General features: G+C 42.2%; 1 protein-coding gene across 2 annotated transcripts in view; it reads left to right on the top strand.

Moving 5' to 3' along the window:
• Positions 1-419: 419 nt before the first annotated feature.
• The window catches only part of rasl10a (RAS-like, family 10, member A), a 24,274-nt gene continuing 11,777 nt past the window's right edge, over positions 420-12,916 (top strand). Inside the window, exons 1-3 of one of the 2 annotated variants that reach the window (XM_088412707.1) lie at positions 420-591; positions 2,554-2,675; positions 4,025-4,292. In XM_088412707.1, coding sequence (XP_088268833.1) covers positions 4,077-4,292 — 216 coding nt within the window. In that variant the 5' untranslated portion in view covers positions 420-591; positions 2,554-2,675; positions 4,025-4,076. Of the gene's footprint in view, positions 592-2,553; positions 2,676-3,333; positions 3,608-4,024; positions 4,293-12,916 lie in introns of those variants that run through there. The other variant, XM_088412619.1, reaches the window with a different exon arrangement.

A 12,916-nucleotide genomic window follows, 5' to 3' on the forward strand; every position in this document is an offset into this window, starting at 1 on the left:
CCTGAAAGTGGCTGGCATTGGATGAGTTGATTAAAGAACCACGTGTCCAGGTGTGCTTAGGCAGAGCCAATATTCCCGATATAGGAAAACCCACCTATATCGGCCTGGATCCTCTGACAGACGACTACTGGATGTTTCCTCAAGACACACTCAGAATATGTATGTCTGCCAGACATGACCAGTGACCTCAGCGGCAACCAGTCATTAGTGCAATGGAATGAAATTGCAGCTTTTTCGTCAAGAATTAGGTAAATTAATAAATATTCCCATCTAAAATAGGCGTTTGCAAATGGCATTTGGCAATTGGTCCCTGTTGACCTTTTCAAGCTAGACGTGGTAAGCTGCCCCCATAGCTTTGCATACAAAGTGAGCCGCCTCTTTTTTTTTTTTTTTACTTCCACCAGCGTCTTGAGCTTCATGTACTACTGCCGAGTGCATCCTCACGCCAAAGCACTCCTCTGAGAGCTCCATGCCGCTTTCAGGGGGCTCAGCGAGGATTTCGGTCGCCGCTTCAAGGGGAACATGATGTTACGCTGGACGATCAAGGTCAAATGCTGATGTACTGACTTTCTCGTCCCTTCAGTCACTATTGTGAGTATTACCGCTGCTCTGCGGACAATCAATAAGATTGATCAAAAGAGGGCGTCGCTGAATTTCACAGACTCCTGCAGTGTATTGATGGATTTTGTTCTCCATATGGAGTGCGGAATCAAGCCTTTATCTGGCCCTAAACATCATAAAACCCCCGCTTGACTTCATTGATACAGGTGTGGAACTTCGATGTAGGATTTTGATGTTTGTGTCAACTGTTCTATTTCTTTAATATGTCGGAAGTGGCCAGGGCGCCCCCGAGCAGCCACTTTGTTCTCTTCTGCCGCGGGCCAGCTCAGTCTCGACGGAATATTTTCTCAAAGATGTTGTCAGATTACATCACGTTACACATTCTCAGTCAGTCTCCCCGACTCCGTTCCCTCTCAATTGTTAAAACTCCCAAAACATAGAGCCACAAGATTGTCTTCGTTCACTTAATGATTGAATGTGTAATATATGAGATCAGTAGAATGATAACCTGATGACAGCCTTAATCATGCTGAATATGATGGGTTTTTGTTTTTTTTAATTTAATCGACAGCTCATTGCAATGGACTGACTGCTTTAATGAAGAGCTTTTCATCAATGTCTTACCAGCACTTTTCGACCTGGCTGCATCCGTTAATGAATGGCCGAGATTTAGCATGCCCTCCACTGTCCCTGCCCACATGAAAGCTGTTCCAATTTTCTTATACTGCTAATGTTTTATGAGGAGTGGAGCAGAGAAAAAGAGTCAGCTACCTCACACGATTAAACACATTGGGCACAACATTAGGTGAATTATACCAGCAAAATCTCATGAGATCCAAAACAAGAGCTTTAGGAGGTGTATGCTTGTTCAAAACAACAATGTATTTACTAGACATATTTTGTATTGTTTGTGTACTTGCCAGAATCCAATGTGGGCAAAGGGAGAACTTGTTAACGTTACACGTGAACGCCGATGCTGAGATTCCAACGCATGTCTCGACTGCTCGGCAGGCGTACTCACAATACTTGTTCATGCTAATAACATTAGTAGTAATAAATACAATACTCTAAATTATTTTGTGCTACCATTCTGCTGTAAAGATACATAATGATATGCGCTGAACAAAATTGATTTCAGAGCGCGAGCATTTGACCACTTTCACCACAGTTTCTCGTGGATCAGGTAACGGCCGTTTGTAGCTCACCTGGTTCCTGAGTTGGTCATGTGACATTCACGAGCTGAGTCCGGATTGGTCATTCCCTCAGCAACTGTGGTCATTTTCAGTCGCGGGCAAGTGGCAAAATGGCCACTCCGTGAGTTGGATGAAAACTGCTGGATTGTGTTGCCTCACATAGGTCTGCATAGAAAATATGATTTCTAAAGGCTTTTATGACTTGACATTTTTTTCAATGACATGTAACATGGGAGTTCCAACTTTTTGGTGATTTTAACCATGTTACAGTGTTGATTTCTCACCCTAAAGCGCCCCAAAGTGATATTTCCCTTCAGTGATGCTTTTCTGAGCATACTTTGCTTATTCTGCGCTCTCAGCATCTGCCCCACCCAAGCAGATACACATGACTTGCGAGAGGCCTGATGACGATAGCAAGCCGCTGTACCACCCATGCAAAAAGAGTAAATGCAAAAGGAGTAAATGTAAGCCGACTTTATCCACGTCTTTTAGTTGAGTTTTGGTTCCAGAGTTTAGAAGAAGATACTTTGTAAGTAAACAGCAATGTTTTATTTATTAGTTACAACGTTTTACTGTAGAAAATGTCAAAGAGGTGAATATGTGTGTTTGGGAACACACAGCCAGACAATCAACATCAGTAGTAAATAATTCACCCGAGGGCAGAACTGTTGTTATGGATACTGGTTTCCTGCAGAACTAATTTGATAGGCGTAACGGCTCTCGGGGAGGGCAGTCACTTGACACTGTTTTGCATTTTAATGTTAGTAAAACGCCTGTTTTGTTTCCTTCATTCACTCAGCTGGTGTAGGCTCTAGTACTCGCAACCCTCGTGAGGATAAGCGGTCAAGACGATGGATGGATGGATGTTTCGTGGCCGGCCGGCATTGAACAATGTCATAAAAGGGGCGAGGCAGCCACACGGTGAGAAGTGCGGCTTCAGTAAACAAGATGTTTCACTTTTCCTGGTTAGAAATATCTGAACCATTTAACTCATATTTAATGGAGAATTAAATTACCATTGTGCCAAATCTAACTTGTCTGCATTTATTTGACTGTGGAAAGTGAAAAAAATACCATCATCCTTTAATTTGCTCTTTCCTCCCGTACTTTCGTTTATTGGTGTCCCTTGAGCTTTTTTCTTATGTAGAAATGCCTCCTCAACAAAGTTTTGGAAACGTTGCAAAAAGTGTCCGTTGTGTGTTCGTAAAAGCCAGGCGGGCCTTTTTGCAATTCCAAATGAACTAAAACATTTTTTACAAGCACCGCTGGAAACCCGCACATAAACGTGGTGTCACACAATTGATTCGCGGCCATGGTGAGGCTGTGATTGAGTGGGCTCATCGTCTCTGCCGGCTGTCGAGCCGCTCTCTCCACAAATAAGTCTTGTCCCTCGGCGAGATGATGTGCACTCCTGCATCTCCGTGACAGCTACCACACTGAATCACGTGATAGAGAGAGAGAGCGAGAGAGAGAGGGAGAGAGAGGGAGAGAGCGAGAGGGAGGGAGAGAGAGAGGGAGAGAGAGAGAGAAAGAGAGAGAGAGAGAGAGAGAGAGAGTGAGAGAGAGAGAAGCTGGTGCCTTATCCGCAGACGCACGGCACTCGTCATTAGGATGCCATAACAGAAACCCCACGACTGCGCGGATTATACCTTTTTACTCGCTCTTAATATGACCCGAAGCTGAATGAACATAGTTGCAACGTCGTTTTGAGGAACTATAACATGTGGCGGTGTGTGATTTTACCACACGTGGAGCGCGTCTCAGCGCCGTGTGATGGAGGTGCTTGCAAACGGTGCATCGTGGGGATGAAGAAGCGATGAAGACAGCGAGTGCTCCTGCGCGTCTCGGCCAAGGTCAGATTGGAGCCGGGAAGTGATTATGGCCATGTGGAGGGCACCTACGGGCTCCCATGCAGAGAGCTTTATTGATGGATGGGAGGGAGGAGGGGGTGGGGGTGGCAATTAGTTTCCCCTCCGTGTCTGGGATTTGATTTCCTTTCATCATTTTCATTTTTCACTAGTGACTTTATTCCGCCTCCTTATTCGTTTACGGATATAATTTACCTTTCAAAAATAATATTTATATCATTGTTGACTTCCAAAACTATATTCTTGTCAAAAGGAAGCAGAAACTTTGCGTTGATTAACAACCCCAAAGTCACATTTTTCCGGGGTATCATTTGCGACCCGGCCGTCTTCTTTCTCACCCTGCGGGGAAGTCAAGTGTGCCGACTGACTGCTCTAACTTGGCTCCGTGTGGTCCGCTTGCAGGAAATCGACTTTGACTTCCGGGTGTCCATGGTGTTGACCCGGGCCACCAGGAATGGTGGAGACGTTGAGTATCGCCGTCATCGGTGCTCCCGGAGTGGGCAAAACCTCCATTATTCGCCAATTCATTTACAACGACTTCTCGGAGGTGTATACGCCGACCCGCGCCAGATATGTGTACCGGCCCTCGGTCATCCTCAACGGGAACATGTACGAGCTGAAGGTTTTGGACGTCCCGCCGATCTCCTCCTTCCCGTCCAGCTCCAGCCAGGTAACGCAGCACTTACATGATAGCGAACTGGTAGTTCCTGTGCTTGTAGTTCCTGTGCTTGAGTGCTTTTTTTCCCCCAGGTGATTCTTTACTTTTACTAATTTTTACTAAATTTAAAAGCATATCTTTGTTCAATTTTTTTTGTCTAATTAGTCGTTGTTTTTAACAGTTAAACATTACCAAATGAAAAGTAATGATTGGTGAACAGTAGTTTGTATTTTTTTTAAATAGATGGAATGTAAAATTAGATGGAAGGTAAAATGAGCAATTTCAGATTCTAAAACTCTTCAATAGTGATAGCACTTCAGTCCTGACCTTAACGAAGACAGTACAGAAAATACATTTACTTTTACACTGTCCCAAAATAGTTGGGTTTCTGGAGAATGAACACATCGGTCAAATGTGAAATTAAACAACAAACTTGAATTTATCATCAAGTGCCAATTTTTGAAAACATGTCTGTGAACAGCAGTTCCTACTTTTGCTGAATTATGGCCCAATTAATTATTGGCGAATTAAATGAAAACATAGTGTTGCGGATTCAAGCTGAGGTGTGAACATCTCCTGCTCTACCTCTGGAACCCTCCAACAAACCTGGAAAATTCTCTAAATTTGAGGAAAAAGAAACACAAAAATGCTGTAGCCACCAGACCAAAGTGTGTGTGATATATATATATATATATATATATATATATAATATATATGTGTGTGTGTGCGTGTGTATTAACCATCTGAGGTGATTGCTGAGGCGCCCTATTGTTTTTGCTCTGGCATTTTCTTCCAAAGCCTTCAAGCTTGCTACATTAGGAAAAAAAAAATCATTTAAATTCTGTTTGAGGATATCATTTTGGAGCATTTAACTAAAATTACAGATGTGAAGATTTGGAAACACTGACTTTTTGTTTCTTGCTGTTTCTCACAGAGAAGAACATGACATTATTCCAATTGTTAGATGAGTTCTGTTGACGTTTTTTACCGTCAAAGACCACAACACTGATATTATTTCTTTTAGCACACTCAGATGTCCCCGGTCCTGTTGCTATGGAGACGCAACTGACTTAACACTTCACTTTGACGTTTTAAAGTGCCCCCAGTGAGGACAGTATGGTGTATTGTTATTTATTAACCACGGTGTGTCTTTTCTCCTTTACCCTGATACGGCATGACTTTGTATGCCTGTAGCGGAAATGCAGTTTGGTGGTGCATACAGTATAGTAGCACAGTGCTTATCATTTGTAATTCCAGATTTAAAAATAGAACACTATGCCCTTTTGTCATGACCACAGGTCATTATAGGTGGAAGTCAAGAGGAAAGACCGACATTGTTTGCCCAAATAACAATATGGCTTTTTACCGATGTAAAAGCAAATACTGTACAGCGTTTCTATCAATATTAGGCTCATTTTATTGATATATATTTTTAGGTCTCTTTAGGCACCGTGGTCTTGCTTATAGTTGGTGTGTCTTCTTCCCAGACAAAAGAATACAGTTTTGCATTACAGCCCAGGGCCTTCCTATGTGAACTTCTACCCATCCTTGTGTATGTTTTCTTAACGGAATTTGGATTCCTCTCACACCCCCAAAAACATGCATAGTGAAGGCCCTAAATTGTCCACAGGTGTGTGCATGCGGGTGATTTGATTTTTGTCTATATGTATCCAACTTAAAACGATTTAGTAGGCTTTATTTATTAATTTGAAGTTGACGTTTAAGTTTGACCTGGAAGTTTTTAGCGCACCTGTGTCAAACGGGAGCAACATACAAAACATTTAGGATAAGTGGTTCAAGAGGACTGGAGTTTGATACTTGTGACAGAGAGAACACACAAACTTCACAAGAAGAAGAAAGCTGGAATTTGAACCAGCAGTCTCTGGAAGTTTTTGCCGATGGCCTAATCCATCAGCCACCATACCAACAATTTACCAAATATAAATCAGAATTAAATTTTAACGCTGAACTTGTCGCCACCCAATTGATGGATAATCATTCATTCATACCTTGGGACAATTTGAATTGTTGAAATATACCTAGAATGCATGTTTTCGGAATGTGGGAGAAAACCGGGGTATCCGGAGAAAACCCAGGCAGGTACTGGGAGAACAAGCAAACTCCAGACAGGAAGGCCAGATTAAAGCCACGACCCTGCATGTGAGGCGGACGTGCTAATCAGTCAACCACCATGCCGCCCATGATTAAATTGTCCCATAGGTGTAACTGTGAGGGATTGTCTATAATGAGGATTATCAGTTTGGATACTCCATCAAGATTATAACAGCTTTGTTAAAGACAATTTTGGAGCGCTTAATATAATAGCTTTGGGTCAACTTAAGAAGTTAGTTGAACATTTAGAGTTGCCCTAATAGAATCGTTTACATGTAAAAGCTCAAATATTAGATTGTAGGTGTGATAGATTAATTCAACTTTTAAAAATGGTCATCCATTTATTTTTCAAGTATGGAAATAAGTAAGAAACAGGTTGAATGGATAAAAGATCAATTTCAATGTTCCTCCAACCTAGATCTCGATTAATTAGATGCCTCCTACTTAATGACCAGTTAAACACTTAACCTTAACGTTAATGTTGAACTCCAAACACGAGTATGTATTCCGTATTATTCTAATACTTTTGCTCTCTGAAGTTGCTAAATAAACAAGTTAGGGCTACTCCTAATTTTGATGCCGATGCGACCCCAATGAGGAAAAGCAGGTATTTAAAATGGATGGATGGTTAATATGTTACATTGACGGGATCAGTATAATTAAAAAAAATGGATTCATCCCATTTATGTAGATACAGTATTTTTGTTCAACTCTTTTATTGGATCTCGTTAGATTCGTCCTTGTATGTGACTGTTGACTGGAGTGCCTAAAAGATTCAGCAAATTTGCCATGTTAACATCATAGTTTTTTTTTCCCACACAAACAAGCGCATCTAGTCATATCATGAACTTGAGCTTTCACTGGCCAAAAGGTGCAAAAACATCTGAAGGTTGTTTGCGCCCGAGTGCAGGATGTGCACTCCAAACCATCTGAGTTGATGGTGTGACTCATGTCCTCGAGAGAGCGACTGTTCTCAAGTGCCAAATCTCCAAGGTCGCCACATTTAGTTGCTTCGTAACACCTGATGACGCCGCGGCTCATTTCTCTTCTCGCTTACACAAATAAATGAGCCTTCTATACAGCAGATGTGGCTGTCCACACGATGGAGCTGACTCGAAAGAAAGCCGAGAAGTACACAAGAAGTGTCTCAGACAGGTTCAGAGCAGTTCAGTGCGATCAAACTTTTCTGACATTGAAATTGTAATTCTTCTATTATTATTATTTCAATCAGTTTCCCTAACTTTCTCAGCTCAAAATCCAATTCCCCAAGTCCCAAACATAAAACAAAGAATTACTGGAACATCTACAATGTCTAGACTGTCAGAATTCCCCCCTCGAATCTTAAATCCAACAAAAAATTGCAAGATGAGGCAAGGTAGGGCAACACAGCTCTTTTACCCTCTGGCTTTCTGCAATATTTGTCAAGTGTTTGTTTTTCTTGCTTATTTTTAAAGGGCTTATATCATAGAATTTACAGCTTTCTGTAGTTAAATATGCATATAAATGATGGAATCTTATCTTTGGCACACTGGAGATGATTATTTTATATATATAATTAATATGAGTTTTTGTGTAGCTGGATTTCGAACCAGGAAGTGAAACTGCTTTTTCACTGAAAAAGCCGACTGCCAGGACAAAACATCCATCCATCCATCCATCCATCCATCCATCCATCCATCCATCCATCCATCCATCCATCCATCCATCAATTTTTGAGAGCCGCTTTGCTGACTATGGGCAGTAAACAAAGGATATCCTGGACTGGTTGCCAACCAATTGCAGGGCACACAGAAATGATAAATGAACTTTCACTTATATAGTGCTTTTCTACCTTGGGTACTGTGAAGGAAATCATATATTAGGTTGTTATTATCATTATGTGCTTATTTCTTGTCTAGAATAGTGTGCATTGCTATCCATGTGTGCAGTTCTATAGTTCATCTCGCCCCAGTTCTTAGATAAAGCTGTTGACGCAGGAAAGTGTGAGCCGGGACCTTGGCCCAGCTGTTGTTGGCGCCCGACTGGCTCTTTTTCTTATGTCTTATAATGTGCAATGCTTTGCAGAATTAATAAAAACCAGGCAGGGGTGCTTGGGCGTTGAAGAACCCACCAGTTCATTTGTCCAAGCTTTTTCCCTATCCATGCTTTAGAAAAGTCAATCTTGGCTGGTCTGAGTTACTCTTTTTGCTGCTTAGCAGCTAGGCTTGTCCTTGTCTTCTTTTAGAGATTTCTCTGACAGGTACTCAAAGCGTTTTACACTAACTAGTCATTTACCTACTGACGATGCAGCATCAGGAGCAATTAGGTGTTCAGTGTCTTGCTCAAGGACACTTCGACATGGTCTCGATGGTTGGGGGATCGAACCCACAGCCTCTCGGCTAGGAGACTACCACTCTATCACCGAGCCATGCCGCCCCATCATTTAATGCACCCAATCACACCGAAGGACAATTTAGTATGTCCAATACACCTGCCATGCATGTTTTTGGAGTGTAGGAGGAAGCCTGAGTGCCCAGAGAGAACCCACACGGACTCAGGGAGAACATGCAAACTCCACACAGGAAGGTTGGAGCGAGCTGGATTTGAACTTGAGCCCCGGAACTGTGAGGCGGACGCACTAACCACTGGCCACTGACCCACCACGACAAAACAACAACAGACAAAAATAGCTATCTTTGTAGCGATCAGTTATGGGACTCAGAGGCGAAGTGAATGAAGATGCCAAAAACAAGCTTTTTACTGATATTGAAATGTACTGGAGTTAGCATCGGAACAAAAAACAAGAGAGCACACAAGCAACACTCTTTCTTCATATCAAATTGGTCCCCTTGGGAAACCCGTATTCATAACAACTGTTCCGCCCGCGGGCGGATTATTCACAACAAAAGTTGATTGTCCGGTTGTGTTCGCCCACATTTTCGCCACTTAGGCATTTTGGCATCTTTTACAGTAAAAAACATTGTAACTAATAAATGAAACATTGCTGTTTATTTAGCCAATTGGGTGCAAAATCACTCCTCCCCAACCTCAGAATGCAACTGAAGTAAGAAACATGACTGTCTCCTCAGATAACGTGGGCATGTATTTTACACGGGTGGTAAAGGGGCGGTGTTGAGGGGGGACCAAGTAAGATAATAGGACCATACCAATTTGGATGCTGGTGCAAGGGGGAACATATCGATTAATTAGCAACTAATCAACTAATTTTTTATCGATTTGCACAAAATAATAATGAAATTATGTTTGCTCATGTGCCACACTTTCACATTGTCTCATGAAGATCACTTATATTTTTGCCCGGGTAAGAAAAGTGCATCTTCTTGACTTCCGGCATCTTACTCTTGGTTCAGCATTTTAGTCTGCGACCCAGGAAAAATGGAACGGCCATCCGTTTGAAAAAATCTGATCTCGATGATGCTTAACCCCTCTTTGAGGAGATGTAATGAGAGTTGGAATGAGACGCAATGAGTGTGCCGTGCGTCTGCTGGAGTGCGGGCCATGCTTTGAGTCACATGAGACGCTTTTAAGCACACAGATGTGTTGAATCATATCGAAGCAGCATTTCATCCTATTGTGAGGGGGAGTGTGGTCTGTTGCCAGTCGCAGCCTGGCGAAGGTATCCGCCACAGAGAAAACCATTAGCTGAGTGCTGCCGCAACATTTCTATGAGCAAAATTAATGGGTGACCCTTGCTCAACAGCTAACCTGCCAGGTCTCCAGGCTCTTTTTTTCCCCCTTTAATTTCATCTGTTTGCCTGTTCTTGTCATGTTCGGCTTGTACTGGAAGCTTCTTGCTTTGCGTGTTCACACCATCTGTTCATAACGAGAACTCTGATGAGAGGCAACATATTTTAGAATCACCGCGCTGCTTGGTTTGGCGCAGGTAGAGAAATGTAACTGGTTACACCAAGTGAAACACACATAGCAGTATGTGGAGTTGAGACTAGAATGTTGAATAACCTGGCTGTATTTTGACTTTGCATTTTGTGGATGAACGTCCTTTCTCCGGTAATGATATTACAAGTCATTCACGACCAGTTCCTGCTAGTGATGTCAAAGATCCATTTTAATGACAGAGTTGGCAATAAGATTCCTCATATTAATGTGATTGGAGTACCATGTTTGTCCGACATCACTCTAAATCACGTTGTACGTAGTATAGGGAATACAAGAACCGGTGTCTCCCATTTTTTTAAGAATTTTTCTGCCGATTGCCCACCATTCTTATTGGAAAACATCATTTGAATGTTTATTAGCATTTTTATCTGACCTAGATCGTGCCATTTTTACACTTTTCACAGTTAATTATATTCATATTAATTACATTTAGCACGATTGGCGATTTAATTTCTTTTTAAATAGTGTTTTACGGTACTGACATTTCTACTCAGGAAGTTAAACGTCTCTTTGGCGCGCTGTGCTTCTCACCGTGTGGCTGCCATGCTGTATTTATGATGTCGTTCAATGCCGCCAGCCACAAAACATCCATCCAGACATATCTTGACCGCTTATCATCATGAGGGTCGCCGAGTGAATGAAGGAGCCAAAAACTGGCATTTTACTGACATTAAAATGCAACAGGTGTCTATAGATCACACTGACAAACGTTCTTCCTATCAAATTAGTCCCCGTGGGAACCCAGTAGTCATAAGCACTGCCCTTGCAGGTGACTGACTTTGAATGTCTGGCTGTGTTCTCCCAAACATATTTTCGTCACTTTGACATTTTCTAGAGTAAAACGTTGTAGCTAATAAAGGAAACATTACTGTTTACTTGGCCAACTCGGTGCAAAGTCTCTCCTCCTCAACTCCGGAACTTAAATGAAACTAAAAGACATGTATAAGATCGGGGTGCATTAACTCTTGCATGGGCGGCATGGAAGTGGTGTAGTGGAGGTACCTGCTCAGGCGGATCGGGTGTGAGAGTGCAGAATAAGCAAAGGATGTTTAGAAATTAATTAATGAAAGAATAACACTTTGGGGTTGTTTAGGGTGGGAAATCAACCTTGCAGCATGGTTAAAAGCTAAAAAAAAAAGTTGACTTTTAATGATAGGGCACCTTTAAACCAACACAAATTAAATTTGCAGTCTTCAAATAACATTATCATCTTTTTTCTGATGAAACATCAGCTTACAATTAGTTGAATGGGACGTCTTTCATGGCGTGAGGGGGTCCGCAGCACTTTAGATGGCACTAAAGCGCATCGCGCACAAGGTGCCTCAGTATTTGGCCATCAGTTTCTCGTGTTCAGGCGCAGTTTTTTCGGCACCACGCCATCTGTGCTGAGTATCAAACTGGTTGGATGATTTTGGCACTCGGGGGTGAGCGCGCTCAGCGAATGGGGGACGGGAGCCAACAGCGCACGGCTATTGTCCGAGGCGCATGTGCTCCTCAAATTTGGCAAAGTCTCATAGGAGTACGTCTCAGAGGCCTCCCTGGAGAATAAATTAGTTGATCTTTGACAAGATTACACCTGCCTCTAATGATTTGATGACAAGAAGACAAGCGGGAACAAGACAAAATGATGGAAGGGATAGCTTTTAGCCTCTTTCAACTTAGATGTCCCCTTTTTGAATAATCACATGGTCCCAAAAATGGATGGATCTCTGAATCTATTGTATTTTTTTGTCATGGCATCAGTTATTCTGGCCTTGACATAAATATACCAACACAGCAGGTTGGGCAGCAGAAATAGACAGAAATAGACGTGCAATGGAGGAGACGGTGCATTCAATTAGTAAGGTTGCATAGAGTTTAATGGACACTGCTCAAGGACGGCTGACCGAGTAGATTCCTCTAATTTGTAAATCTGCAGGCTGGAGTGAATCAACGCGTCTCCATGCTTCTGAGCAATATCTCATCACTTCATTTTATATTTGGAAAAATGAACATCGTATTATTTTTTAAAGCCAGTCCAATATTAGAAACAAACCAGATGTCTATCATTCTACTTTAATGGTTGGCGCGCCTGTCAGCTGCTGATAATACTGAGCAATTGCCAGAGCACGTGAATGAGATGCGTGATAACAGCCTCACAGTTGGCTCATTAATTCCGTTTAATTTTGGGCACAAGCGTCTGGACATTTGTCTTAGTTTTCACTGTCCATGTTGTCAGCTTGGAATTACATAATGTTGCACGTTATGTAACTTTGAGCCTTCCAAATATGAAGCGCTCATCCCTGAAGGACGTGTGTGTGTTTGTTTGTTTGAGTGTGCAACTGTGTGAGTACAAATGGTGTTTGGGGAGCTTTAAAGGTGCCACTAGGCGACTTTAGTCACAGGTGTCAAGATTTGTGTGGTTAAGTGAGTTGGCGGCACCCAACTGTAGCAAAAGCCTTTTTTTTTTTGTAAAGAGAAGAAAAAGTCCAAAAGAAAGATAGCGGGGATTACAGGAACAATTTGTAAGTCCCCAATACCTCCCCCTACCGCATGTGCAAAAGAAAATACACACGGCCCTTATCCACGTCTTTAAGTTTGGTTTTGGTTAGGAGCTGAGAAGGTGGAGGTGGCCCGCCTCTATTGAG

This window comes from Hippichthys cyanospilos, chromosome 1, assembly GCF_059441005.1.
Source record: "Hippichthys cyanospilos isolate Australia breed blue-spotted pipefish chromosome 1, RoL_Hcya_1.0, whole genome shotgun sequence".
Taxonomy (NCBI): Eukaryota; Metazoa; Chordata; class Actinopteri; order Syngnathiformes; family Syngnathidae; genus Hippichthys; species Hippichthys cyanospilos.